Source organism: Passer domesticus, chromosome 2 (assembly GCF_036417665.1).
Source record: "Passer domesticus isolate bPasDom1 chromosome 2, bPasDom1.hap1, whole genome shotgun sequence".
In the NCBI taxonomy this organism is placed as follows: Eukaryota; Metazoa; Chordata; class Aves; order Passeriformes; family Passeridae; genus Passer; species Passer domesticus.
Window position 1 is genome coordinate 6,250,661 of NC_087475.1, and position 27,700 is coordinate 6,278,360.

Consider the following 27,700-nt stretch of genomic DNA (forward strand, 5'->3'; position numbering starts at 1 on the left):
AATTAAAAAAAAACCCCAACAAACAAAACCACCACCACAAACTAAAAATAAATAAATATCACCAAATCTTCCCTTCCCCCCCCCCCAAAAAAAATCCCTAACAATAAACAAAGGGGAAGTAGAGGGAGGGGATATGCTTCAGTGTTCATGCTACATGTCCTTTTAACCAAAAGAAGCAATAATTATATTTTTAAATCTGGATTGTCCCTCTCTTTGAGTGCCATTTGACCTGTGACCCCTGTGCAGCCTCATACAGCACACTGTTGGTCACTGCTGACTTGGGGATTGGGTTCTGCTTGTGAGTTTACATGCAATTTCCTGGATGCTGGGACTGGTTTTAATGTGCCTCTCATTTCTCTTGTTATATTTTAAAGCTTCCTTTGGAGTTCGTAGACTGATAGGAGTAACTGAAATAGAAAAAGGCTCCAGCTATGGCAACCAGGAATTCAAGAAAAAGGAATAACTGACAGCTGCAGTTCAGCACATATAACCAGACTATGGTATCCGATTAACTTCAGTTATAAAACAACAACAAACACTTAGAAACTATCTTTTTCTTAATAACTGATGACTAATATTAATGAATAAAACTTGAGCCAAGAATGAAGAAGTTGGAGGCATCGGCTGAAGAGAATGCACCAACCTTCTGCCTGTTCAAGGATTACTGTAGTCAAGCTGTGGGAGAAAATCTGGGGTGGGGTGGAAGAAGAAACTAATTTTTCTTGCTTTGTTGGGGGACTTGGGGTGGGGGAGAAAAGAGGGCATTGGCCATGGCCACGTGTACCTTCAGATGACTGAAAACTGGTTTCTGTCAAGAGCACTACACTCACTTTTACAACAGGAGCCATTGAATGTTTCCTCTTGCTAAAGCCAATGTAACATTTATTGATTTCCAACTTCTCTTACTAATGAGCCAGGAAAAAAACACCCTCCTTAAATGAATTGACAGGTGTTCATTGGGTTAGAGTCTTTTTGGCTGTGTTGTCATGGCTACAGATGAAATCCTGTTCGTATGCTACACTGACACTTTTTATTTTCAGGCAACATCTTAGAGACTTCTGTAATGCAGGAGAATGGATAGTGGAGTTTGGAAGCAGCGTGTTGTCCATCAGCACATCCCATAGAACAGCTCCAATAGGATAACACCCTCATCCTATCTCCTGCTAACTACTCAAGGCTGTTTAATTTCTAAATATTACTTCAGTCTTGAGTACTGTTTGCCCTGTTTCACATCAAACATGTTCCATAGTTTTGAATCTGTATGGGCTTGTTTGGTTTTTTTTGAATTAGTGGTTGGCCGTGGGATTTAGAGTTGTGCAAAGAAGGAAATTTCTTCAATTCTCCTTTAATTTCTGTTTGCATCTCTCATTACCAAAGTCCAGTTCAGCCAACCTCTCTCAGTAAACTGGGAGGCAGCACTAGAAATCAGCACAATAGTTTTCAAAATGTCTTCTTTTGTAAAAAAAATGTGAAAAGGAGAGGTCTGTAGCAGTCAAATTTTGAATGCTGGTATCTCTTGAACTTCTAATGAGAGTTTCAGCATGGATTCAGATGGGGCCAGGACTTTACCCTGTGTGTGTCAGGATAGGGTGTGCTGCTCTTTTGACTTGATCATGCTTTAGATGTTCATGTGAAGTTTTTTGCAAGGTGAGCTGTGCTGTTAAAGCATTAGAAAGAGTATAAGGTCTCTTCAGGGATTTTAAGCATCTTTAGTTTTGCTTGTTGACATTCTGATCTTTTTCACTGAAAATTAGAGCTCAGAATCATGTCTGTACCTGTCTCCCTTTTTTCCTTCCTTTCCTTTTTTTACAAACGCACATTTGGAGGTTTCTGTAGGTTGCTGCTGTATGCATACCTGGAGAATTATTTGCAATCAGGTGGTAACTATACCTATATGTTCAAGTCTGAAGGTCACAATCTGCATTTGGCTGCTCACAGAAGTGGGTGAAATGAGTTGCAGATTACGGCTGAGGGCAGAAGCTAACCCTCAGGGTCTGTATCTTTAACCCAGCTGCCACTAGAATATTTATCTCACTTTTGTAAAGAGCAGATTTTATCAAAGCACTGGTTGTTGTTTTCATCTTTGCTCCAGTAACCAAGATAAGAGAGTAATAATTTACCTTCTTTCTGAATTTGCTCTTAACTGTTGGAATGTAACCTCTTCTCCCACAGGTTTTTCTGTTTTCAAACACTGGAAGAGCAATTTTGTAACTTAGAAAAATATTTTACTTGGGGTCATTAATCACTTGTTCTGTCATGCACTTGATTTTTATTTGTGGTCTTTTCAACAAGAGCATTTGAAGGCTGACCTGAGTTCTGTCTGTCTCCTGTTAGACTCCTTGTACCCAGACCCCCAACGTTAGTGTGTCATCTTTGTCCCCTCAATAAATCTTCCCTAAGAGAGGGGCTGCAAATCTGTTGCAAATGGTAGTGGAATTTGAAATATGCTTTGGGAACTGAGGAGAGCAGAGCCTAGCTATAGCTCTGTTTACTGGATGTTTTTGTAATTTGTCTTCAAATACAGTCAGACATCCAAATGCTGATAAAGTTCACTCTGTCTTTTCCCTGTTTTTAACCAGAGGACTGAGAACAGTGGGGGGTTCTTTTTTTTTTTTCTTTTTTTTTTTTCTTAAGTAATTCAGTAATGGGTATAGTTCTTGTTTCCTAGAAAAATGTTACAAATGCTGTATACTTGCTTCCTGAAGATGATATTGAGTATATATAAATTGTACTGGCTTAGCAGAAGAGGCTTGCTAAGCAGGCTGACCATTGACTATGTTTTATACTTACATTTTGAGCAGTATATTAATGGGCATGATGAGAATTTCACAAAATAAATCCCTTCTTAATGCTGAGAAGAGGGGAGCTGCTTAGAGGAGAAAGGCTATTAATTCCTTTCTCTTTACAGGATCCTTTTCTCCTCTTAGTGCATGTAACTCCCTATTCAGGATCATGGGATTAGTGCATGTACATCAAGGGGAGAATAATCAACATTTCATATTTTCTTATCATAACTTATTGGTCATGCTTTCTTTTTGGAAATATAATAAATACATCATCAGATACTTAAATTATGCTCTTCTAAACAGACATATCAGTAACCACTTGAAAAACTGAAACCTACAGCAGTGCACAATACAGTACAAAACCAACACGAATCTCTTGATTTTGAATTTTATCTCTCAAATAGGGGTTTTTATACTTGCGCGCGCACACGTACACAGATTATGTATAAATTAAAATGACTGGAAGTAGCTGAAGTTAATGTCACTAATGAAGATTAGCAGGTGGATTGGATTGGAAAAGTGAGCATAGATTTTATATCTTATTTTCTTCTGGTTTAATAGAGCATAGCTTGTATATTTGACTACCAAGCCCTTTAAGAGCAATAATAAACAAAAATATATCATGTTTTTCGTCTTTTGCTTTTCAACCATGCTAGGTTTAATAAACTTACAGCTATGGGAGTGTTTTTTCTCTCCACCTTTCAGAATTTTCATTTATTGCTTATTTGTTTGGAGTAAATAGAGTTTTCCAGTATGGACTTGCAAGCTGACTGCCATGGAGTTCAGCACGGACTCCGAAGAGGAATGGACAGATGATAGATGTGTGCTCTTGGCCTTGGCAGCACTTGTCACTGTCACCAACAGCAATGATGCTGCTCTCCAAGTGGGATTTGCAGTTCCAGAGGAGCATCCACGTTGACCTACATCTGAGAAGCTGGGAGAGAGCTTGGGGACTGCTGGCCACGTGGCATCTCTGAGTTAGGAAGGCACAAAGAGCTGATGCTGAAGAAGGATGTTGTATCCAGAGGCCTTGGCTCAGTAGGATTACAGTTCTCTCTTGCTCATTTTGGGCTGAATGTGCTCCTGCAATTGACTTTGCATCACTCCTTGAGCAAAATATCTGTCTCTGGCACAAAGAGCATGGGCAATGTTCCTTTGTTCTGCTTTAACTTATCTCGAAGGGCTCTACACTTAATTGCTGACCAATGAATCTGACTGCTGCCTGTGTCCTAATTGCCTGGTATTCACAGGAAAAGTGAGTGTGACTGCTCACTTCCACGTGGTACCTCTTGTCTCCATCACTGATGTCTGTATATCTGCTCACCTGTATCTTCTGCAGATGGTTTGGTTACAACCTCTTAGCAGGAACTCGGAGCTCTCCAGCTCAACCAGTCCTACAGCAGCTGTCTCACATGGCTGGGGTTTTCTCTTCCTGAATTTTGGCGCTGGTTGACAGCTCTAGGTCTGAAGTGACAGGATGGTGTTTGTGTTAAATGATGATGCAACTTTGCTGCTTCAAAACATAACTTAGCAGGGAAGAGAAGAGGCCTCCCTCATACAGTCCCTCCCTACCTGGCAACCAGTCCCTCTGGTGAAAGGGAGTTGGGACAAGGTTTTTATTAAGAGTTGGAATAATGAGAAAGCAAGGGAGTCACTGTCCATCGGATATTTGCTGAAAGTACTGTTTCTGTCTTGGGACTACACCAAAACCTGGTTCTGCTTCATTTACCTTTTGAAGAAATGTGGGGTTGGAGGCTTTTAATAATGCTGACTTGATGCTACACAGAGTGTTTCAGATTGAAGACACAATCTGATGTATTGTGGCACCTTGGAGAAGTATTTGCTGAGAAGTCTAAAGCCAGGCTTGGGCAGACTTCGCCCAAGTGTTTCATGCAGATGCTGGAGGCCAACACAGATCAAAGTGAAGAATCCATTCCTTGATCTCCTTTGAAGATGGGATGCAGCAGGATAGCTCACAGCATCTCCTGGATGCCATGTGTTTCTGTCCCCTGGTGTGAAGGTTCTGATTCCTCACAGACAAGTTCTGCTGTGTGCCTGCACAAAGAAGCTCATCCCTGTGATGGGAATGCTGAATCTGTACTCCCACCCAGCGTGTCACAGCTGCTTGTTCTCTTATTCCTGAACCTTCTCACCATAACAGGCGGTGCTCCAGGGCTGCTGGTGCTGAGTGAAGCTGGGATTTGAAGCAGGTGACAGCCCTGCTGGGAGCTGTGAGGGAGCAGGAACATGGCAAGGTGCATTGCTGGGAGGAGCAGGAACCCTGACAGGTCCGGCCAAATTCTTGCTCTGAGAAAACGGAGTGATCACCAGGAGCTTTGCAATGCAGAGACAACTGTGTGGAAGGCAAGCTCTTACTAATGTGGATCAGAGAGCTCCATGTAACAACTTATAAAGTAACCCTTGCCATGTTCATGTGATTTGGGTCAGAATTCCTCCTAAGGGCTTGTTTCAGATGGGGACTCTCATTCTGCCATGTTTATCTTCAAGGCTGGTTTATCTGATTGTCTCTGCAGCAAGATGCTTGCAGGCTGTTGGGTGTGTGTTGTTTACCTGCTGTGGTTTGGAGTGAGAACATTCTGGAAGTCAGCATTACAGGGTCTGTGCCATGTGTGTTAGCCACCAGAAAAAGTAATGAAAATATTTCATATTTCAGAATTGGGAAGACATGGGATTGGCATCTAAGACAAATGTGTTTCTCTGATCCTTGGCCTCTAGGCTTTTAGAAAGCTGCCTGTGTTTCTTAAAATGTTATACCTGTAATTACCAGCCACCAGTTCAGTTTTTGAAACTGTAAAGAAAGATTATTTGTGCACTTTCACTGTTGAGAGCACTTGAGTGCAGATAGTCTATTTCTGTAAACCACTAGCAGAAGCAGCATTTTATCTTTTCAGGAGAAAAGTGAATTTTAAAATTAGACACTTCAGCAGCAACCAGAATAGTACTTTTAAAATTTAAATTAGAAGTATTCCTTAGTGTGGGGGCTACCACTACCAATTTTCAGTCTTACACAACTTTTTTTCACTTTGGCCAGTGTGCATTCTTAAGGAAAACACACTGAGTTACAAATTACTAAAATTGGCGAAGGAAGGAAGAGTAGGTAGCAGAGCCTAATCAGGAATTCAATTTTACACCCCAAGGCATGAGTGGGTTCTGTGTACCTCCTTTATTCTGTGCATGTGCATCAGTGCAGAGAGCCAAGCTGTGTCCCTTCGTGTCCCTCTGCTTCAGCTGTGTCTGAGCTGTCCCTTGTGACATCTGAATGCTGAAATTCGCCTGAACGCCCGAGGCCGGTGCCTCGCTCACTCCTCAGATCACCAGCAAGTACTGTAGCTTTAATCAAAACCTCCTCTCCGAGGAAAATCACCCTCCTTGAGCTGATTGATGTGTTGCAAACCTGTCATTGGAGGGAAGCGTAAGTCACCAGATTATCATTATTAGCCAAATCTAACGAGTAATAAAACTGTATACAGGGTATGCATTTACTGTGCATGTGTATATATTTTTGTACATTTTTACAGTTGTTTCCTACACTTGATTTTATGATGTTCGGAAGAAGTGTGTCTGAATCTGGTGAAAAACAAGAAGCTATTAAGAAAACCCAACCCTGTCACCTACTGTAGTTTTTACGGAGAACTGTGCCCAAACAAAGACGCTGATTTACAGTGCTATGCAAATTTTACTTTGTAAGTTGTCTCTTAAATTTTGCTTAAGTAGTTTACGCTGTTTTTACTGGGCTTTCAGAAAAAAAAAGATGAACGCAAAAGCCTCGTCTTGTAAAATAAAATAGCTTTGGCTGTGTGAAAGTGCTGTATATTAGAATTTCATTCACGCTTTCAGTTGTTTATTTAACTGTATGTGATTTTGTACATACCATGATGGAATAGAGGGGGTTTACTTGTGCTTGAATGAAATGGTGACTGCCCAGCATCTGGCTTTTTTTCAAGTGTTTATTGAGAAGCCAATAATGTAACTGGGAGATCTGCATCCTTTTCCTACTTACTATGGGTTTTGTAACTAAACATGCACTAAGGGCTATCTTCTTTTTCTTTGGTTGGTTTCATTTCCATTTATTCTTTTTGGTCTCAGTCATGCAAACTGACCCATGTGAGGGCCACATGTCTGCAGCAATTACCTGGATTGATTGTTTTGTAGGGATGGGAGGCAAGAACAAGATTAACCCTGTGGGCATTCCCTGCACAAAGCTAGTCCTTGAGAACTGGAGAGGGGTGGTTCACTACTGAACAATAGTGATGGTTCACTTATAGCAGCAATATATGGAGTTTTGAATGGCTCCTCTAAAAGATCAAAACAGGGAGGGAGTTATCTTCCTTTCCTGAAGAATCCTCCAAAGTAATCCCAAAGCTGTGTAACTGAAGAAGGTGAGACTGCAGCAGGGTAGGATGGCTGTACGCAGAGATGCTGTAGATTAAACCAGTTTTTCAAATCTGACATCTTCAAAGTTTTTATTTTTCACTAGAAGATAAAGCACTTCCTCCTGTGTACACCAACATCATACATTGTACCATGCTCTGACCCCTGGGCCATCAGCTCTTTGTGTCACAACATCACATTCTTGGGTCATCTTTTTGCTACTCTGCAAGCACTGGGTTCTTGGTTTCTCCTGTAGGTTTTCTCTTCCCTGATCTGTTCCCCTTTGAACTGTCTAGGTTGGGCTGAGCTGCCTTAAAATGACAGATGAGTGGTGTCATGTGTCACTGTGTGGGAGGACCTATTTTTTGTGGAGAGGATGGGCTTCCATTCTAAGAGTATGCAAGCAGAAACTTTTTTGTCTTCCTTTTGAGTTCTCATGAATACAGCTTTTCTTACCTCAGTGCCTCTATTGGATCTCCTTGGATCCGTAATTCATTTTTTGAGGATGTAATTTTGATCTGGAACCAACTGATGTCAGACATCACAACTACACCTGTAAGAAGCAGCCAGCAGTGGGGTTTATGGGCAAGGGCAGGTCAGTGGGGCAGTGTGGCACTGCAAGGTTTGACAGCCAGCACTGTGTAAGGGAGCCGTGGAAATGGAAAAACATGTTTGCTCCATGGAAGAAGGCACAGGGAATGTTGTTAGGTGGTTTGTTTCTGTGCTAAGCAGTCCACATCACAGTGACCTTCAGGCTGTGGGAGCTTCTCACATACCCTCTCTTTAAGTTGCATACACTGTTGGAGGCTCCTTGTGGTGGTGGCATTTTTCTGTATGTACTTTCATCTCACTAATTCCACTCCTTTTCTTCAAACACTGCATTAATGTATTTGTGAAAACAGCCTGGAATTCCATAAAAGCAATGCTGTGTTCTCAACACCAGATACAATCAGCTGCTGCACTGGGAGCAAGTTCATAGTTCAGATGTGCCACTCTCCTGAGTGCTGCTATGTTGGGCAGAGGGCTTTTGGGGTGAGGAACAGGCTGATGCACTTTTTACATGCTTCTAAAACAGGAATCCATTCCTGAGAGGCTTGACAGAGTGCCTCTTGTGAAACAACTTTGTGTAACGGGATTTTGTAGGTAGATAAATGTTAATAGCTGTGGTGTGGGTTAACAAAATGCTCTCCTGGATTTCATCACATCCTATATTATATGTCAAAGTGCAGTGCTCTCTGCCCAGGTTCCTTTAGCCATCTCACACATGGAGGGGATAATGTTTAATTCCCCCTCTCCATGTGTGAGAATACTTGGGGAAGTATTTAGACCACCAGCTGATCCACTCAGCTGTTGATCTGAACCAAAGGCCACCCCTGGTCCCCGTTGTGCAGAGCTGAAGTCAGCTTGCAGTGCCACAGCTGTGGTGTGTCACACCCCACAGCAAGGGACCTTGGCAGGCCTGAGAGGTGGGGCTGGTGGGAACTTCATAAAGTGCAACAAAGTGAAGTACAAGGTCCTGATCTGCGCTGGGGCAATCCCAGACTCACCTACAGCTTGGGTGGGGAAGGGATTGAGAGCAGCCCTGCAGAGAAAGACCTGGGGGTGGATAGCTGAGGAAAAAGTCAACATGAACTGGCAGTGAGCACCCACAGCCCAGAAACCAACCCTGTCCTGGCCTCCATTGAAAGGAGCATGGGCAGCAGGTCCAAGGAGGAGATTCTCCACCCCTACTCTGCTCTGGTGAGACCCCACCTGCAGTGCTGTGTCCAGGTCTGGTGTCCCCAATGTAAGAAGGATGTGGAATTGTTGGAACAAGTCCAGAGAAGGGACACAACATTGACAAGAGGACTGGAGTACCTCGCCTTTGAGACAGGCTGGGAAAGCTGTGGCTGTTCAGCCAGAAGAAAAGAAGGTTGTGTGGAGACCTCAGAGCACCTTCCAGAGTCTGAAGGGGCTACAGGGAAGCTGCAGAAGGACTCTTTGTCAGGAACTGCAGTGACAGGACAAGAAGTGACAGGTACAAATGGAAGGAGGAGAAATTTAGGTTAGACAGGAAGAAATTCTTAACTGTGTGAGGGTGGGGAGGCCCTGGTACATGTTGTCCAGGAAGGTTGTGGATGCCCCATCCCTGGCAGTGTTCCAAGCAAGTTTGGAAAAGGGCTTGAACAACCTGGTCTAGTGGGAGGTTCATAATCAGAACTAGATGATCTTTAATGTCCATTCCAGCCTCTTAAAATTCTATGATTCCATTACTGATCCCCCACACACATCACCCTCACTCATCTGAGCCTTCTCCTCTGCTAGGGGTTACAAAAATAACATATATGATATCAACACATTATATGAGATATGTGCACATATAGAGGTCCCCTGTACTGCCAACATCATCACGTCCTGCTGTGATTAAGGCTTGTTCCAAAGGGACAGCACTGCTGTGATGAGGCTGCTGGGGCTGGAGCTGGAGTTGTGACACCTGAGCTGACAGGGCTGGAACAGGCATTTCTGCTCTCCACTTGGAAGACAAAGCACATTGATTCCCGATGAAAGCAGAGTGCCAAAAGCAGGTGCCCCTGTGCCACCTCTGTGCAGACATGGCATGTGACTGATGGGATGCAGAGAGCTCACTCTGAGGACAGGTTCTTTTACTCTGCTGTGACTTGTGGTGTGAAAATGAACTGCCTTTGTTTTCCAGCTTGCTGATGTCGGGCAGCATTTGCAAAAGCCAAATTCAACACTGGCCTAGTTGTGACATCTCTTTATTTTATTTTTTTTTCACTTCTCCAATGAAGTTACAAGTAGTTAAGTGCTAATGGTTCCTCCATTTATAAGGAAGATCAGTAGAAGAAAGAAACTAATCAGTTTAGGAACACTTACAAATCTCCTCCCACCCTTGCTGCAATGAAATATGAATTCCACAAGTATTTTCAGGAAGATGCTAATTCTTGTTTGCTTCCTATCAGGTCAGAGCTCCTTGTCAAAGGTAGGAGAACTGCGCCCTTTGTGCAGCAAAGTTGCTTTGTAGGTGACAAAAGTAGGGTCCACTCTGCCTCAGAGCTGAGCTGATCCCCTGAGGCTCCCTGGGAGAAAATCCTCTCTGAGGTTACTCCTCTCCTCACACTGCTGCAAGTGTCACGTTTGACCAAACAAGGCTGACTTCTTTTAGGCACAGCTGGGCTTTCTCCCAGCTGTGAAAGGCTTTACTTTGAGCAACTGCACAAAACTGAGGTATAGGGAAAATACAATTGATGCTGAATAGGCAGGCAAAACTCTTTCCTGTTTTCCTGCTTTCTTCTCACGTTCCACCTAGCACATAATCATGTAATTCTCATTATTTACAAAGTCTTATAGCAAAATTAATATTTCTAAAATTTTTTTTCTGTTATTTAAAAATTTGTTTTCAGTACAAAGCATTTATTGGGATTATAATGGCATAATCTGCCAGAACAATGCACTGCTTCCTCTCTGTCAGCAGGTAGGTTCAGAGCAAGACTCTCTAACTGAACATAATAATAGAGTTTTTCTGGCAAATCCCATATTTCTTTTCTGATTAATTTGAGGATGGAGAAGACCTCAAACTGTTAAGAAACGCTTTTATGTAAAGGCTTTCAAATATTCTTCAGCTGTGAGGTGTGGACAAGGAACAACCCTGTGCTGCAGACTGGAACTCTGTATTTTTGGGGAGGTAAACTTGCTCACACCAGGGTTAGTCCCCTGCTGGATGGGAACAAAGAAACCACATCCCCCCAGCACCCCGGCCCAGAACTCCAGTAAGATCAGAAAGGCAGGCAAGGGAAACCTGCAAATTTGTTATTTCCTGAGAGTGTGCACTCTTTTGCTGGCAGCCATGCAGGAAGGCAGCTGGCCTATCTAAATTAAGTACTGCACATAATGGAACATAAATTATTGCTGTTAACTCCGAAGCGATAACGTGGTTAGGGAGAACAAATTGCACAGAAGCAATATGGGGGGGTTTTGCTTACTCTCAAAGGGATCTCAGTGGAGTAACCTCTGGAGCTAATGTTAGGTCTGGGAATTTTTACAGGCACTAATAGGATTAGGCACATGACTTCCTTTTCAGTCTGATGGGAGTCAGCGTTTAATTCCCTTGGGCTTCTCAGAGATTTCAGCACAGGTTCAGAAGTGTCACCCAAACAATCAGTGCACCCAGATTTTCCCTTCTGTCTCCCCCAGACAAGGAGATTTGGCCTTGTACTTGTTGTGCAACCTGTGACAAAACAGTACTCACTCCCACTCCAGATACAGAACAAAACATGGTAACTATATAGCATCTTTGTAAAAATGAAATATCATAATTTTCTTGTTCCACTTGCAAGAGAAAACCTCATTTCTCAACAGCTCACTGAGGAGGGTTCAAGCTTAGTTTTACTCAGCTTCAGTTTGGTGCTCAGGGTGAGGCTCTCAGTGCCTTTGTGTCTTCAGGCACAGCTGAAAGGGACTAACAGGGTGTTAAAAATAGTGAAGGTTTGTTTGCAGTGCTGCTACAGGACCTGGATCTGAGCAGCATCATCTGTTTAAAATATTTGCTGCTGTATTACTGGGGGGTCAGAGCAAGAATTGATGAGAGATTTCATTGTCCTTTCTCTCCCATCAATTATATATTTTGTTTTACAGCTGTCTCAGTAGCTTTATCCCTAACAGCACCAGGGTCTAATAGGATCAAAGCCTGGAATAGAAGTCTGCAGTGGAAATATCCTCTGTGGCCTGGATGTCTTTGTGATCTCAAAACTTACACTATGCTGAGTTCTCTGGTTGTTTATCTCTCCTCTTTCTCCATGAAATCACACATATCCTGTCAATTTAACCCTCTGAGAGGGTCCTGCTGTCATGGCAGGACACAAAATAAAAATAAGCATTCTGAAGGGGAGGATTCTCATCAGAATATTTCCTTCTGTTCTTATTATGAATGGCTTTCTAGGCCTCTTCTTCAGACTTCATTATTCTTGTAGTACTTCAATTTTGCCACCCAGGGAGGACCTGCCTAAGATAAGCTTGCAAGGGAATTTAATTTCTAATTAATAATGCATTTTAATTTAACAACTAATAATTTTACATTCTAATTTGGAATTGAGCTTTCCCTTGATGAATGTAGAGAAGAGTATTTAAATAATGGTGTAATTCACTCTAAGATTCTCTCCTTCCTTATTCCCATCAGTTTTACATTATCCCTTGGACATGTGTGAGCTCTTCCTCAGGGGTGTGATGGGCAGAGATTAAACAATCATCTTTAGACAATCCTTAGAATAGATCCTTATTGTCTAGAAAATTGAATTAGACATTTTATGGTCTCATTCTTACCAACTTCAGTACTCTTCAGAAGCTACTCCTAAGAAGGATGATAAATGAAGTAACAACCCAGAACTACCATGTTTGTACAAAAGCATAATTAGTAAAGGTGTATTTTAATAATGCTTCCTGTAATGTGTTTTTTAAAGTGACCACACATCTATGTTTCTAATCATGTAGTAAGTAAAAATTAATAAAAATGAATATATTCTGGAGGAAAGGGTTGTCAGACCCCAGCTGAGAGAGTCCAGGTGCAGCCTGCAGAGCACAGCTGATAAAAGAACAGTGAATTACCTTGTGAGCTGGGAGCTCTGTGGCTGTGCACAGATTAAATACACCCTGCTCTCTGCAGGCCCTCATGGCAGGCCAGGACAGGCTTCCTGTGTCTGCTGATGAAATCACCTTGCTGGTGGTGGTGCCAAAGCACCTGCACTTGAGTTGTGCATGGAAATATCCCATGGTGGTGTCCCTTTTCCAAGGAACAGCCAGTGTTCAAATGTTTATCTTTCTTTCAGGATAGGGTAACTTTCCAAACAACCCTTTTCTTCTAAGGTCTCCAGTCTCAAGAGGGAGTTCAGAATTATGTTGGTATGACTGTCCTGGAACTCTGCCTTGGGCTCTCTGCCACTCATACTCATGGCATAAATGTGAATGAAACTCCTGACACAAACCTCTCTCATGAGTGAGAACTGATTTCCATTTTCACAGTTTGAGCTGATGTTCTCATGACAGCTCTACAGCTCCATGCTCAGCAGGGCTGGAGCAGGGAAAAGGTGGGTGCTCAGGCAGCAGAGGCAGGTGACACAGAGAAATAGCATCCATTTCTCTAAAAACCAGGGAGAGTGCTGGAGGCTCTCAGTTTGAATCTTGCTGTTCAAGACCTGCTAATTAGCCCTGTGCCTCCCTGCTGGCAGATGAAATGTTTCTGTTTTGCAGCTCGGGTCTATCCTGAAAATAGTCCAGAGCTGCAGGAACTCCTGGGGCTTGAGGGCCTTCTCTGCCTGCTGGCACCTGACCTTGTTTCTGCTCATACTGGTTGAAAAGTTGTTTGGATTTCAGGGAGCTGTGAAAGGCTCCAAGATCACAGCACTATTTCTAGTTAGTTATTAACATGTTTGAGTGGCTTGGGAAATGGATCTAAATGACATGTTGGGGGAGAAGAAAAGGAGGCAAGGGCAGTGGTAGCCCAGCTGCAGATTGAATTCCTTTGGTCTTCAGAACTAGCTTGGAGTAAGGGCTGTCACATCTGCTTTTCCCTCTTCTTTCTTTTATGTGATTCATGTGGTACAGGGGGAGCAAGAGCAGTTGCTGACACCATTAAACACGTAACATTAACATCTTGGTAATGATGTTTATACTTTCCTACTCAAAAATTCACACCTTGAACGTGTTCCTCTTTACTGAGGTGGGTTGGCGTGCTTGTAACACACTCAGCACTTGATCTGAGTCCAAATGCCTTTCTCATGTCTGCAAGGTAGAGCTGCTCTGATAACTCAAACGCGCTGCCTTTTTGTGGCATCCTCCCTGGATGAGTAGGATTGTAGGGAACTATTCAAAGCAAACTGTTTGGAGGAGGAGGAAAGTCTGTCTCAAGGGGTGCTGGAAGAAAGGAACTGCCAGGAAAGGAGGTTTCTTGGAGTCCCAGAAGGCACAGAGTGATGTTGAAAATGTTGTGAAGCTTACGCTGGACAAATAGCCAGGTACTGATTCTCCCTTGCAGGCCAGCATCTCCTCCTCCTTGCTCCAGCTGCTCTGCCCTGGCTTGCTGGCCAGTATTTCTGTAGGCTCATTTCTTAAATATTTTCAGCATTTCTATGATTGCTCTCTTTTTCTCTCCCCTTCTAAAGGCTCTTCACTTTTCCTGGACCTTCCTGAAGGTCTTTGATTGCACATTTCAATTTTGAAATGGTTTTTCCCTCTGGTTGGTCTGTGGTCATTTACAAGTTTCACAACAGGGACACACAGCAGCACTTCCACAGTTACTGTCACCTTCTCTGCATTCCCATGTTTTCCTAACTCTAGTGATTGGCAACTGCTGCAGAAATCTATGGATGGAATGAAAAAAATCTTGAATAGAGCTTCTGTGGAAATAGGTTCCCCACACTGGTTTTGTTGCTATAAAATACATTTCTGTCAATGATTCATTCCCAACAATATGAAATAAAAAGCCAACATTTTGATCATTATGTACCACTAATGATTTGTGGTTGACATACTAATTCAAAAAGGTGGCTTTTAAAGTACTCCTTTTAAAAAAAGGAATTTACGATCTTATAAAATTATTTTCCCAAATATAAAAATCTCGTAAATTTTTTTTCTGTTTCTGCAGGTGGCTATGATTTCACAAAATTAGTTAATTGAAAACAGAATTTCCTCAGTTAAAAACATTCTGTGCTTTTTGGTGACAGTTTTCTGACTGCTGCCACAAGTCAAAGTGAAAACATAAAACTATGCATTTCCTTCTCTCCTGACTCCTCGAATAATTCTTCCTTTGGGGTAAAGTTTCCCTCGCTAATTCTGTAAAACTTAGTTACAGTTATTATGTTGATTTATTTTTAATCCCAAACACTGTATAGAGTGATGGTCCTCTCAGTGGAAGCCCATGGACTTCAATATCCATTTCTCCCTAAATATTAATTACCAAAAGTTTTAAAGGAAAATGTAAGGAATCCCTACAAACAACAATTTATCCTTTAACCTCACGGGAAAAATTTGTTTGAAGTTTCCCCAGAGGTGAAAGTTGATGCTCAACCTGAAAAGAGAGACTTTCTCTAGAAATTCCTTCCGTTTTTCATTCCAAACCTTACTACTCTTGAACATTCAAATATTTATCTTCCCTATAAAGTTTCTCATCTGTAATCATTTTCAGATCAGACAGAACTTTGGTAAAAAAGCAGATGTATAAACTCTCTCCTACCATTCCACCCACGACTGTCCATCTACAGGCTGTTTTAAGTAGTGGTGACAATATGTCAAAGTCTGGGTATTATTTCATTAATATCCCTGGCATAATCCTACACTACGTCATTGCAGGGAAACCAACATGATCTGTTAGATGAGATTGTTGTAAAAACAAGCAGACCTGGACACTCTTCTCCTCCAGCAAGTAGGTTGGGATAGACAAGAGATTGTGAGGGGACTTTGCTGGGCCAGCTGACCCCAGCTGGCCAAAGGGCTTTTCCTTACATACAATACAGTGCCATAAGGTCAAGGTCACCAGTAAAAACTGGGACAGAGAAAGGGAAACTTCTGGCTCCCAAGGTGGCCCCTGCTTGGAGAATGGCTGCTCTGCGTGTGGGAGGTGGTCAGTGATTTACTTTGCTTCATTTCTGTCTCTTTCCTTCACCTAATAAACTTTTTTATCTCAAACCATGTGCTTTCCCATTCTGTTTTTCTTTTTTTCTTCCCCAGTCCTGCTGGGGATGGGAGAGTGAATGTTTGTGTGGCTGCTGGCCATGCTCAACCCAGCAGAAATGTTAGAGTGTGGTCAGACATGGAGAATATAAAGATAAAATTGTTCATGGCAAATCTTTACTTGGATTTTATAATAATGAGAGGATACAAGAAATTCATGACTGCTATTACTAGCAAATCCTGGGATCCTAGGATCTACCATGACATCCCTGGGCCCTGGTTATCTTACAGACAGTCAGGTAACACTGGAGAAGAGCAATCAAATTGTCCTGTGGACACTGCTGGTTTTGTCTTCATCCTGACTGAAACTTGGCATAAGAATTTTACTTTCCTCCTGTCAAACTCTTGCCTGCTGGTGATCGTCTCCTTTCATCAACACCATTCTTTCTGTTTATCTTTTCTCTCCCTGCCTCCCCAAAATAGGATGGTTGTCATGATTTTCAAACTCAGCAGGAACATTTTCAAATGCGGATTTTCCCCTGTAAAGGACATTGCATCAAAACACAAGGCAATTAGGGATACACTTAAAGTGCTTTCCTTTCATCTTCCTGCTGCTTAAATATTTGAAAGAAATTCACCAAGAGTTGTCCCAGTAGAGACCTGAAGACTGACATCATATTTTAGGATTTAATGTTATAACAAAGAGCCAGGATTTAATTAACCTTCTTGCTCTTTGGGAGACCTGAGACACGGGATCCAGTTCCTCAGAAAATCACTGCAGCTTCTCTTGCAGTTACTGAGCTCATTAATCTCTGTGATATGGTTCTTAAGGGTACAGCTATGTTTCATTTTGATCAAGTGCCAAGTATTTTACAATGAAATTCCTTGTTCTGCCTTGCAGAGGACATTATTTAAACAAACCAGTAACAGAAGAGGAGCAAGGGAAAAAAGAAAGAAATGGAAATTCAGGAGCAGAAAAAAATGTGGGATATGCTGATTTCCTCTGTTTGCTTAACACCTGGGCCAGTGGGTTTGTGCATATAAAATATCACAGAACAGGACAGTGAGAAATTTAACCCTTGGTTTACATTAACCACCACAGAACATAAACAAACAGCACCTCTGAAACCAGTTTCTTCCCACCTTTCAAGTCAGACTTCATTCCTCCTCTAGGAGGGAGAGTTCCCAAAAGCCACAGAAACTGCCCATGAAGCCAGCCTAACCCAAACCCAGCCAGGTACTGGTGGGACTGCCTGGTGGCAGTGGCTATGGGGTGTATAAATCTCTAAATCATCAATAAGAAGAAACATCACAGAAGAACTGCGCAAAATTTTGACACAAGAAAATTCTGTATGGTAACTTATAAATGGTATTGCAGAGAGAAGCTGTGAACTGAGGGAGAAGTGATAAGGTTGCACCATCAGAGTGCACAGAAAAAGTGAAAGTTGGAATAAGAGACACCAGCTCCTGCTAATGAAGCAATTAATGAAGTGCAGTTAAACCAAGTGAGAGTGATGTGCAGAGTCTGGCTGTGGAAATGTAACGAGTTTATGTGCCTTGTTTTGGGAGAGAGTCTATTTTTCTGAGGCTGTTTTTCCTGCTAGAGGCCTGTTCCTGCAAACACCAACCCCAGAGTGTTCACCGACCTGAAATCCACAGAAAAATGAGATGCACAGACTTGGAAAGCAGGAAACTCCTCCTGGTTTAGCAATATACATGCAGTCTTTCCATCCAGTCATACAAATGCCTCTTAAATTAATCTACTCCTTTATACTGTGCCTCAAAGTCAAGATGCATCCCAGAGGTGACCTACTTGGGCACTAAGCCTGTGGCTGGAATAGAAATGATAATGCTGATACATGGAAGCACTTGTACAGGCTCTGCCTGGCCATGAACTACCTCAAATTCAGCTCCTCCTCTCCTACTGACTCTTCATTCAAAGTGCAGCCATCATTCTGCCCTGCTAATGTGGCAACAGAAAAGTTTTAGGCACCTGATACCCAGCAATCTGAAATGGTGAAGAGAATTTGCTTGGCTAAAGAGACTGATTGGTAGGCAAGAATTAAATTTTATCTTGCCATGCATGTGAGGTTGAAAGATGGGAGTGAACTGTAGCACCACAGTGGCCTGGCGCCTGTAATGATTATGTTTTGTGGACACAAAACTAATATTCACTTAAGACATGTAATGATTTCTAGTAGAGGCAGGGAGTATTTTAGCTGGTGTAAAGGTAAAAGGAAAAGCAAAATTCTAGCTACCCTTCAAGTGGTCCCTTTTCCTCTTTTCCCCAGAAGGAAAATTCCATCCATTCATTTCAAAATGCAAGGTAGAACCAGAAAACTGTCTAAGTCCCAATTTCCAAATGCTTAATTTTTTAAATTTTTTTTCTCTGTGTAGTCTGCTATAAAAGATCTACCTCTCCCATCAGAGACCAGTATATTTCATTCCCTGTCAAACTGACTTTCAAGTATTTTTGGCAATTACACACCTGAGACATAATGAAAAGTTGTTTTCCTGAGTCTTCTTGCCTGTATTAATGAGCCTGTCTTGTTTTTTGGGAGGGGAAAGATGGTTTAGGAATAAACCACAAATAGATATGTATTTGCTTCACTTGCTATCAAAACCAGCAAGCAGGGCTAGGACAGGGCTTTTCTTTTTGCTGTTTGGTTTGTTTTTGATAGAAACAGCTATACTGCAACATAAAAACTAGAGAGGAAATTTAATTATCAAATTCTATAGAGAATAAAATGTAAATCCCAATGAACTATTGGCTTTAGCTCTAACCTCTGAGAAAAGGGGATCAATACATTTGACTTGGGTTTACCTATTTCCCTACCTGTGCTGTTCAGGACAATGGTAAAGATAAAAAAAAATGGCAGAGATAAAACTGGGAGCATTCAGCAGTATTAAGGGATTAAATATGTTACAAGGATGCTGTCATTATTTTTGAATCAACATTATAAGTCCAGAAAATAGGGTTAAGGTTTTACTGAAAGAAAATTCTAAAGAAATTGACTTCTATAAATATTTGAACACCCAAACCACCTGAGCACAATGTCACTGTGAAATAAAGAATTATGATTAATTCACAGATTACTTACAGTCCTACCTGAGGTTACATTTGGCTTTACACGTGTGCAGTGTTTTCCATTTTTTACCCCTTATGGTAGGCTACTTTCAATATGTTCTTCTAGATCTTATTCGCTTTTATTTGAGAAAGTGCAAATCTTTTAAGTTTAGGATTCTTTATTCTGAAGAAACTGTAGATGACCCAAGTGAACGGCAGATTAATTTAAAAGAAAGGAATAGCATCTCAGTCTAAAGTAAAACAAGGGCCAATTTTATGGCTCTAATATCACTAATTAGACCCAACAGAAGTGTAATGGGGTGTTATTATCTCTATGCATTAAAAACCCTACATTATAAGCCATTAAACTTCAAGGGCCATATTCACTTATATATTTGAAGTCAGTGGAAAACATGATCCCTGATGCACTTACTCCCACTGAACCAGCCAGGAACAGCCATGGGAAGAATGACACATCAGGCAGCTGCCCATGAAGTTCAACAAAGCCTCACAGAAGTCCTGCAACAAATTTTAATAAGATTCATTTTAATAAAGAGCATGTCTTTTATGAGGAGAGCCTGTGGGAGCAGGGCCTGTTTAGTCCGGAGAAGGTTGAGAAGGGATCTCATCCATACGTATAAATATCTCCCAGGAGTGTGCCAAGAGGATGGTGCCAGACCCTTCAGTGCTGTCCAGCGGCAGCACAAGGAGCAATGGGCATAAACTAAAACACGAGAAGTTTCACCCCTGCACAAGGAGGAACTTATTTCCATTGAGCCTGGCAGAGCTCTGGACCAGCTGCCCAGGGAGGGCGTGGAGTCTCCCTGTCTGGAGACATTCCAGACCCATGTGGACACGTTCCTGTGTCACCTGCTCTGGGTGACCTTGCCTGGGCAGGACGATGGGCTGAGTGCTCTCCGGAGGTCACCGGGTGCTCTCCGGAGGTCACTCCAACCCCGACCATCCCGCGATTCCCGCCGGCTGTCCCCGGCCAGGGCGGCCCGGGGGCTCTGTCCCTCAGGCGCTCCCTCAGGGGCAGCCCCGCCCCGGCTCCCCGCGGCTGCCGGGGCCGCACGCCGGCACCCCCCGCCCCGTCCCCGGGCCGCGCTTCCCCCTCCCTGCCCGCCGCATTCCCCCTTTTCCGGGTTCCCCGGCGGCGGCGCTCCCCGGAAGCGGTAATGCCTGCCCGGTGATCCAGGAAGCGGATGAGCCTCTCCCGCCCGCCTTCCCCTCCGGAGCGGCGCTGCGGGGACGCGGGGAAGGGGGTGGGGGGAGGCGGGGGGGGGGGGGGCGGCAGCGGCGGCGGCACCACCCCCGGCCTGGCCCGGCCCGGCCCGGCCCGGCCCGGCCCGTCCCAGCCCCCGGCGGTGTTTCCATGGCGCCGGGCGGGCGGGGGAGCCGGGGCTGACGACCCCGCCCGCTCATGGACCCCGCCGAGGAGGAGGAGGGCAGGGAGAAGCCCCCCGTGATCTACACCATGGAGAACAAGCCCATCGTGACCTGTGAGTGTCCCCGCTGTCGGGGCTGGGGCTCCGGCCGGTGCTCCCTGCGGGCCCCGGGGGAGGCAGGAGCCGCTGGCTGGTTCTGGGGGGCTCCGGGTGGGGACAGGGCACCTGCAGGAGGGATCGGATGGCGGGGTTTGCCTCTTCGCTGCTTCCCCCCCCTTTCTGAGGGCACTGGGCAAACTTGGGGTTGTTTCTGTACTAAACACCAAGCCGAATGTCGTGCTCAGAGGTGTTTAGGGGAAGAGGGTAAAACCGTGAACCCCGAACTTCCTGCCAGCGAGCTTTGTGCGGCTTTGCTGGTGCTAGGAGAAGTTGTGAGGAGGCATCCTCTGCGGCGATCCCACTGATGCCTTCCCACTGACATTATACTTTAATCTTTAAGCGCTTTGCTTCCATCCCTGAGAGGGTTTAGTTAAACAAAACAGGATGTCCTGCTTCCAGCTGTGAATGAGTTCTTTCGGGTGTCAGAGACAGGCAGGTGGTCCTGATGTAAAACGTGATCTCTCCTCATCCCTCCTGCTCTTGCAGATGCAGAGGGGTGCTCTCAAAGATTGCTTAAAACAAGCACGTGGACTAGGCTGGGCCTTAGGGAAGCATTTCTGTAACGGGAGAGGGATCAAGCACTGGAAGAGGCTCCTGTCTAAGTCTGTCCCAAGTCTGTCAGTGTCTGAGAGATATTTGGACACTGCCCTTAACGTGCTGTATAACTTTTGGTCAGCCCTGAAGTGGTCGTGTAGTTGGACCAGATGATCCTGGTAGGTTCCTTCCAACAGGAATAGTCATTTTTTATTCTAACTACATCCATAATGTTGTTAATAAGAAGGTAAAGTGAATGAGATCAGCACGGAGAATTCTGCTGCTTCTTTTTTAACAAAAGGTAGCCAGTAGCTGGTCTTAGTCAGAAGTATCTTTACTAATGATGTAACAAAATACATATTTGCACTTTATCGCTAGGACACTGGGAATGCTTTATGTGCCTGTGAAATAGAAACTTGTTTCACAGTTCTGTGTTGTTGTATTATGGAGTAAGCATTTATTGGTGATTAAGGTCTTAGACCTTAGAAAAAGTATCCAGCTGTAACCTTGTAGCTGTATAATTGTGGAACTCTGTGTGTATATAGTTTGTTCAGACTATTTTATGAATGAGCTTTTTTTTCTGTCTTAAACTTTTTTCCTTTTTTTGAATGCAGCTTATAAGCTGAAGTGAGCAGGATCTGTACTGAATCTTCTCTACTCGCCTATTTCAAGAATTTTGAAATCCATTTCACCTCAGATTTAAAGTCAGAGAAAATGTACATATCAGAAACCTTTGGAGGATATAGTTTGCTGGTGTTAATGCTACTGTTCAGGCTGGGGAGGCTTGCTTTTTAGATTTTCTGTCTTTATGTGTATTCAGCATTGGAGAATCTCCATGTGCGTGGCAGGGAGACTTGGTGGTGCAGGTCAGTCTTCACTGTTCCTGTATGATTTAAGTAACATTTTAGTCAGCTGAAGTACACAAAGTTTTACCTCAGGGTAAAACCTCGGGTTTTTTGTTAGTGGGTGCTGAAAAGAGCTCTGGCCTCTTTGTACAAGGGAATTTTCAAACCTCCAGACATGAAATTTGACCAGATTTCAATCAAGCCCAGTTGTCTGATATTGAAAACAATATTAATTTTGTGTGGTGAGTGAGCATGCATTACGGTTGTAAAATATTTTGTTCTTATCCCCATCCAGTATGGTAGCAGCAGACTTACAAATGAGACAGGAGGTGAGCATTAAGTGTCACTTGTATGCCTCACTCCTGGACTGAGAAAATCATTCTATTGCCCTGGCAATAGCACAACAGTAATATCTTTACTGGTGTGGGCTGGAGTGGCTTGACTGGGACAGCCTGATTCAGGAGTTAAAGTTAATTCAGCAAAAGTGCTCAGAGATTACTTCTCTGGTGAATGTGGTAAGGGTGACTTGCTACATTTTAAACCAAAACATTTGATTTCAATGGGGAATGCATTTTACTGTAACTGCTTTAGTTTCTCTTCTTCTCTGTTCAGAGAAGTGGAGTACTTAGAGACTCTAGTATTTCAAATAAGTGCATTCACCAATAATAACTTAGTTGAAGGGAAGCTCCTCTAAGCATTATATTGCCAGAGATTTATGGAGAGGTGAGGCTTGGCCTTCCAGAGAAAGGATTGACTAGGTGTTGGTTTGTTGTAAAACCCATAAAAAGCCATGGTAGTAGAAACTGCTCAATAAGCAAAGTTTATCTTTTGTCTGTGGTTCCAGTTTCAGGCAGTTGGAGTTGTCTGGGATCAGTGTCCCACCCAGGAGGGGCACGTGGGGTAAAACAGACCTGAGAGAGGATGGCTGGGTTCTGATTATGTGAAGTAAGAGTGAAGGTTCAATGAGGGTGCTTTTCAGAGCAGAACTATTTCCTTTTGCTACAAGATTCAGATTAATCTCTGTCAGGTAAACTTTTGCATCATGAAGTAACTCCTGTTAACTCTTGGGGTTTGCTCTTAATAAGAGACAACTGAAGAGGGAGTTTGGTTCATAGTGAAACTTCTTTTCAACACTGCATACCAGAGTTGTTTTGTAAACAAATGTTTTTACCTACTTGAAATAAATTTGAGAATGCTCTGAAAGGAATGCTTCTTTGGTAAAGAGAGCTATGCTTTCAAATCTATGAGTTAGTCTGTATTGTAACAGTAATTATTTGCTGTATTGGCACAACCCTGAATTCAGCACCCTGTGTACAGGCTCTGGCCTGTGGGAAAAAATGGCAGGTTCCACGTGTCTTGAACATCTGATGCCAGGTGCAAACGCAGTTTTTGTCAGCACTTCTTTCATGTTAGTGCTGTAACTTGATTATTTTGCCCTTAAAAGCTGTGTGTAAGTGAATTAGCCTTGTTTTTATTGTGTTTGCATCACTGGAAACACCTGTAGTTTTAACAGAGAGTTTCTAGATTCATAGAATTCAGCTAGGCATGACAAACTTCAGGAGACCCTTTCTCTAGGCATACAGGCAATCATATTTTCCAAGGGTGGGAAAAGTAGTATATTCACAGAAAGTTGCTGTTCCTTTGTGCATTTTCCCTTTTCTCAGTATGGCAGCACCCCTGAGTGTTAAATCACTCTTGTCAGGTAGGACTGAGTGCCATGATGACTCAATTCCAAATTAATTTGAGCCATATTTTTTACACTGACAGTCTTACTAGATTGCAGAGCCACTAGGGAGTTGCGCTGTCCAGCTGTGGTTGTGCTCTCTCATGTTACTTTGTGAACTCTCAACTCTTTTGTAGCAATTTATCTGCATTGCTACCAGACCTGGTAAGCTTAAAAAGTGTTTTGAGTCATCTTACAGCTTTCTCGCTGCTGTAGAAGGATTATTTTTAACATCATTAATTTTTTTTTTTTTTTTTTTCCAGAGGCAAGTTGAGTGTTTGCATCAAACATCTTGAACTCGAGTAGTTTCTGTAAAATGTTGACTTTACAAAATCTCTAAACCAGTGCAGCTTGCTTTCCTAGGAAACCTAAACAATGTTGTTTCATTCTCAGGAATCCTATTTGAAACTTTGAGAAAGTCTTTGGAGTTTCAATATAATGTTGTCCCACATATATATCAGATAATGAACTCATCCTTATGTAGCTGATTTGCACTTAAATTATTAGCTCTATCCATATGAAGAGGAGGCTGAAGACTAAAGGCAATTCTGCAAAATGAAGTAATTATTAGGTTTTTCAGAGCTTCCCTAACAAGCTGTTCTTTTGTAATTATCTTCATGCAGTTGTGGAATATTCCATTATCAGCTGGTAGTATCTGTCTATATTGTCTTCTGTCTGTTTATAGTGTGTGTTTGCATGTTTGCTCTCACTGTCAATAATCTGTTTTAGCACAATGGACTTTTTATATAATCTTTGGAGAGAATGGTGTGCATCATTTTTATCTGGTCCATGTTCAGAATGTGCTGTGCTGTGATACAGCAGCAGAAAAACCATCAGCAAATGCTCTGTAGGCCCAAGAAAAGCCTACAAAATGTTTGCAATTATCTACAGTAGGAACAGAAAGATTAATAAAAGTAAGAGGTGGGGAGGGAAAGGGAAGAATTTTGCATCTTTTTGTGGTGAAAATAAATACAGTTAAGAATATTGTTCTGGGACTAGAGGAGCTTGATTTAAAAGTTCTTCTGTTACTAGTAGATAGATGTAATAAAAAATTGCCAGGAAGAAGCAGGATGTAGCCCAAGTGATTAGAATGTTTTGCTGCTAGTGAGACCACTTAACAACTATATCCTATAAATTCATCTTCCCTCTTCTCAATCAGAACTCCTGCCTGCATTGTAAGTCATCACTGTTGTGTAGCTGATACGTTATTCTCTGCTTAAATATTTGATTACATTTGTCATGAGAAGAAGTGGCATATACTTGTTAGTTGTAACCTGTTTTACAGATTCAGAAGTGCAGAAGTGGAGTTTTGCTAAAAGGATTTTCTTCTAGTGAATCAGCTGTGGTTTTTATATAGCAATTTAGCTGTGTTGTGTTTTGATTTTTAGGCCTCTTTTGAATATGAATTTGAGTTAGGAGAGAGGAGGACCTTTAAAAGCTGTAAATATAAAAAACCTCACCAAAACTTCAGGTAGATCCACTTCTTACAGGCTTGTGATTTAAGAAAAAAGATTCACAAGTGGAAAAGTAAGTGGGGTCAGAAAGGTTAGCTGTGAGTGATACTTGGAGGTAAAACCCAAACACAACTACACCAAAGTGTAGTCTTGGCTCTGTGTTCTTTTAAAGGTATTCAAAGCCTTTTATCTCAGTTGACTGGGCTTGTCATTGGTATCAAAGGAAAATATTTGTCTTCTTTAGTCATCTGACCTCAGGAGTTTTTGTTTTAAACTGCTTGTGTAGTTAGTGGGTTAGGATAATTTCCTCTAGAGGAAAAAAAAATCGCTGTGGTATATTTAGATACTATAGTGACAAGGCCTCTAAGCATCTAAGAAGTTTGGAAACTGTTAGGAAAAATATATTTTTGGGGATTTTGGTGGTTTTAGGCAGGCAGGAACCTAAAAAATGTCCATATTTTATGGTTCTCTAGTATTAGACAGCTGCTGCAAAGAGTGCATGTTACCCTTGGAAGTCCTGGTTGGGTGGTCATTCTGGTTTTCACTGTTCCTGTACAAATTTAGAGTAGAGCAAGTATCCTAGATAGGGAAAGAGGGAAGGGAAGAAGGCTGCACTGATTTGATCTACCAAAATATCAGGAAGAAAGACAAGGAGGAAAGAATCACAGAATTGTTTGGATTGGAAAAGACTTTAAAGATCATCCTATTCCAAACCCCTGCCATGAGCAGGGACACCTTCCACTCTCCCAGGTTGCTCCAAGCCCCATCCAGCCTGACCTTGAACTCTTCCCAGGGATCCAGGGGCAGCCACAGCTTCTCTGGGCACCCCGTGCCAGGACCTGCCCACCCCACATGGAAGAATTTCATCCTGATGTCTAAATCTACCCTCTTCCAGCTTAAAGCCATTGTCCCTTGTTCTGTCACTCCAGGCCCTTGTACAAAGTCCCTCTCCAGCTCTCTTGGAGGCCCTGTAGGCACTGGAAGGAGCTCTAAGGTCTCTCCTCCAGGCTGAACAAGCCCCTCTCTCAGCCTCTCTCCATGGCAGAGGTGCCCCAGAACTCTTAGCATCTTCTGGTCCCACTCCAGCTGGTGTTCTCATGTTGGGGACCCCAGGGCTGGAGGCAGCTCTGTAGGTGGGGTCTCACCTGAGTGGGGCAGAGGGGCAGAATTCCCCCTCCCCTGCTGCCCACGGTGCTTTGGATGCAGCCCAGGACAATTTTGGCTTTCTGGGCTGGTCATGGTGAGCTCCTCCTCAACCAACACCCCAGTTCCTTCTCCTCAGGGCTGCTCTCTATCCATTCTCCACCCACACAGCACGTGAAGTGTTTAGATAAGTGCCAAAGGCCCGACCCTTTGAACTTTGTCATGTAGAAAGGAAGGAAACAAGTGCTTTATTCTTCTCTTTCTCCTGGGCTGTTTCTTTTTAACGTATATGACTTGAACATTGCTGCTTTAATTGTTGTTGTGTTACCACTTCATGTGCAGAAGCACCCTGTACTAGGTGTGGTATCACTGAAAGAGTCACTGTGTTCTTTCTGTACTTGTGGGTGTCTGTTGACATCCAGGTGGGGAGTAGGTGAATTCAGACCTACACTCTTTAAAAGCTAAGGTAGGTGTTCCAAGAGGTTATCAGACTCTAATGTTGCTCCCTAGTTATCATCTCTGTGGGGTATTTTGGTCTTATTTGCCTATTGGTTCTGAAAGATGAAAACCCTTCTCTAGAAGGCTTCTTGATTTTAATTATGATAGGATTCCAGAATTACTTTCCTTTCCCATATATGCACATCCTTCCTGTCCCTTTCAGTTGTGTCTGATAATCATTTACACTCTGGCCCCATTACTGACACCACAGAATGGTACTGACAGCCATATAATGGTTTGGCTTGGGTCTTGGTGTTGAAACCAACCCACTGAAATGAATTTGCTGTGATATGATTGAGTAATCATCTTTTTTTTTTTTTATTTTCCCAAAACACCTCAAACAAAAAACCTCCTCACCAACTTGCAAAAAATGACAAGATGTCCTGCCACAAAATATTTGAAGCAATCCTCAGACTTTTGTGCAGACTTTTTGGGTTTGCTCTAAGTTTGAATTCTAGGGTTACTTGGGGTTTTGGAATGTTTCATTCTAAATTCATAGAATTCAGACAGCTACAAGCAAAAATTCCTGTAGTGGTGTTGTTTGTATTTTCTCCTTTATTTCTTCTTTATTTTCCATCTTATTTTTCCCCCTTTTTTAATATTTTGGAAAGTAGATCATAGATACGCCAACTACTGAGGCATCAGAGGCATATATGTAGAGAAGAGAATGAGACTTCTGCCATGCTGGAGGTCTCTTGAGCCGTAGGAATCTTGCTCAACCCCACTCCAGAAATAGTGATCTTTTGGGACTTTCTGTTCTGTTCTTTGTGCAGGTTGTGCTCTGGCCTCTGTGCTGTGCTGGCTCCATTCCCTCCCTGCAGCCCAGAAGCACCCAGTTCACAATTTATTGTGAATCTTGCCAGTCTGACAGCCCTTACAATTCCCTGCTGTACTTACTGGTATTAGTGCTGGGCCCGTGTCAGTGCTGTGCTGGTGTTGCCTGCTGATAACTTCATTTTAGTGTTCTTGGCTTGATCAGCTCAAACATGCTGATTGCAGTAGATACAGGGTCCAGATGAGCAGAACATGAAATGTTGTAGCCCTTTGGGTGTT

The 27,700-nt window shown here is 42.8% G+C and overlaps 2 protein-coding genes and 1 long non-coding RNA gene across 8 annotated transcripts in view; 2 read left to right on the forward strand and 1 right to left on the reverse strand.

Annotated features, from left to right (window-relative positions):
* AGPAT3 (1-acylglycerol-3-phosphate O-acyltransferase 3) overlaps positions 1–3,411 on the forward strand; it is an 85,068-nt gene extending 81,657 nt beyond the window's left edge. For all 5 annotated transcript variants that reach the window (XM_064407002.1, XM_064407000.1, XM_064406992.1 and 2 more), the window contains one exon: positions 375–3,411. In XM_064407002.1, the coding sequence (XP_064263072.1) occupies positions 375–463 (89 nt within the window). In that variant the 3' untranslated portion in view covers positions 464–3,411. The remainder of the gene's footprint in view (positions 1–374) is intronic.
* On the reverse strand, positions 1,461–20,691 carry LOC135292985 (uncharacterized). Of its 2 annotated transcripts, XR_010355132.1 has the most exons (3): positions 20,404–20,691; positions 19,337–19,422; positions 1,461–6,201 (listed from the first exon to the last, which is right to left on the reverse strand). It is a non-coding gene; the product is annotated as an uncharacterized LOC135292985 (long non-coding RNA). The 2 variants fall into 2 exon arrangements; XR_010355139.1 differs by lacking the exons at positions 19,337–19,422; positions 20,404–20,691 and adding an exon at positions 7,635–7,945.
* Positions 20,200–27,700, forward strand: part of TRAPPC10 (trafficking protein particle complex subunit 10) — a 37,475-nt gene continuing 29,974 nt past the window's right edge. The window contains exon 1 of the mRNA XM_064406979.1: positions 20,200–20,405. Within this exon, the coding sequence (XP_064263049.1) occupies positions 20,327–20,405 (79 nt within the window). The 5' untranslated portion in view covers positions 20,200–20,326. The remainder of the gene's footprint in view (positions 20,406–27,700) is intronic.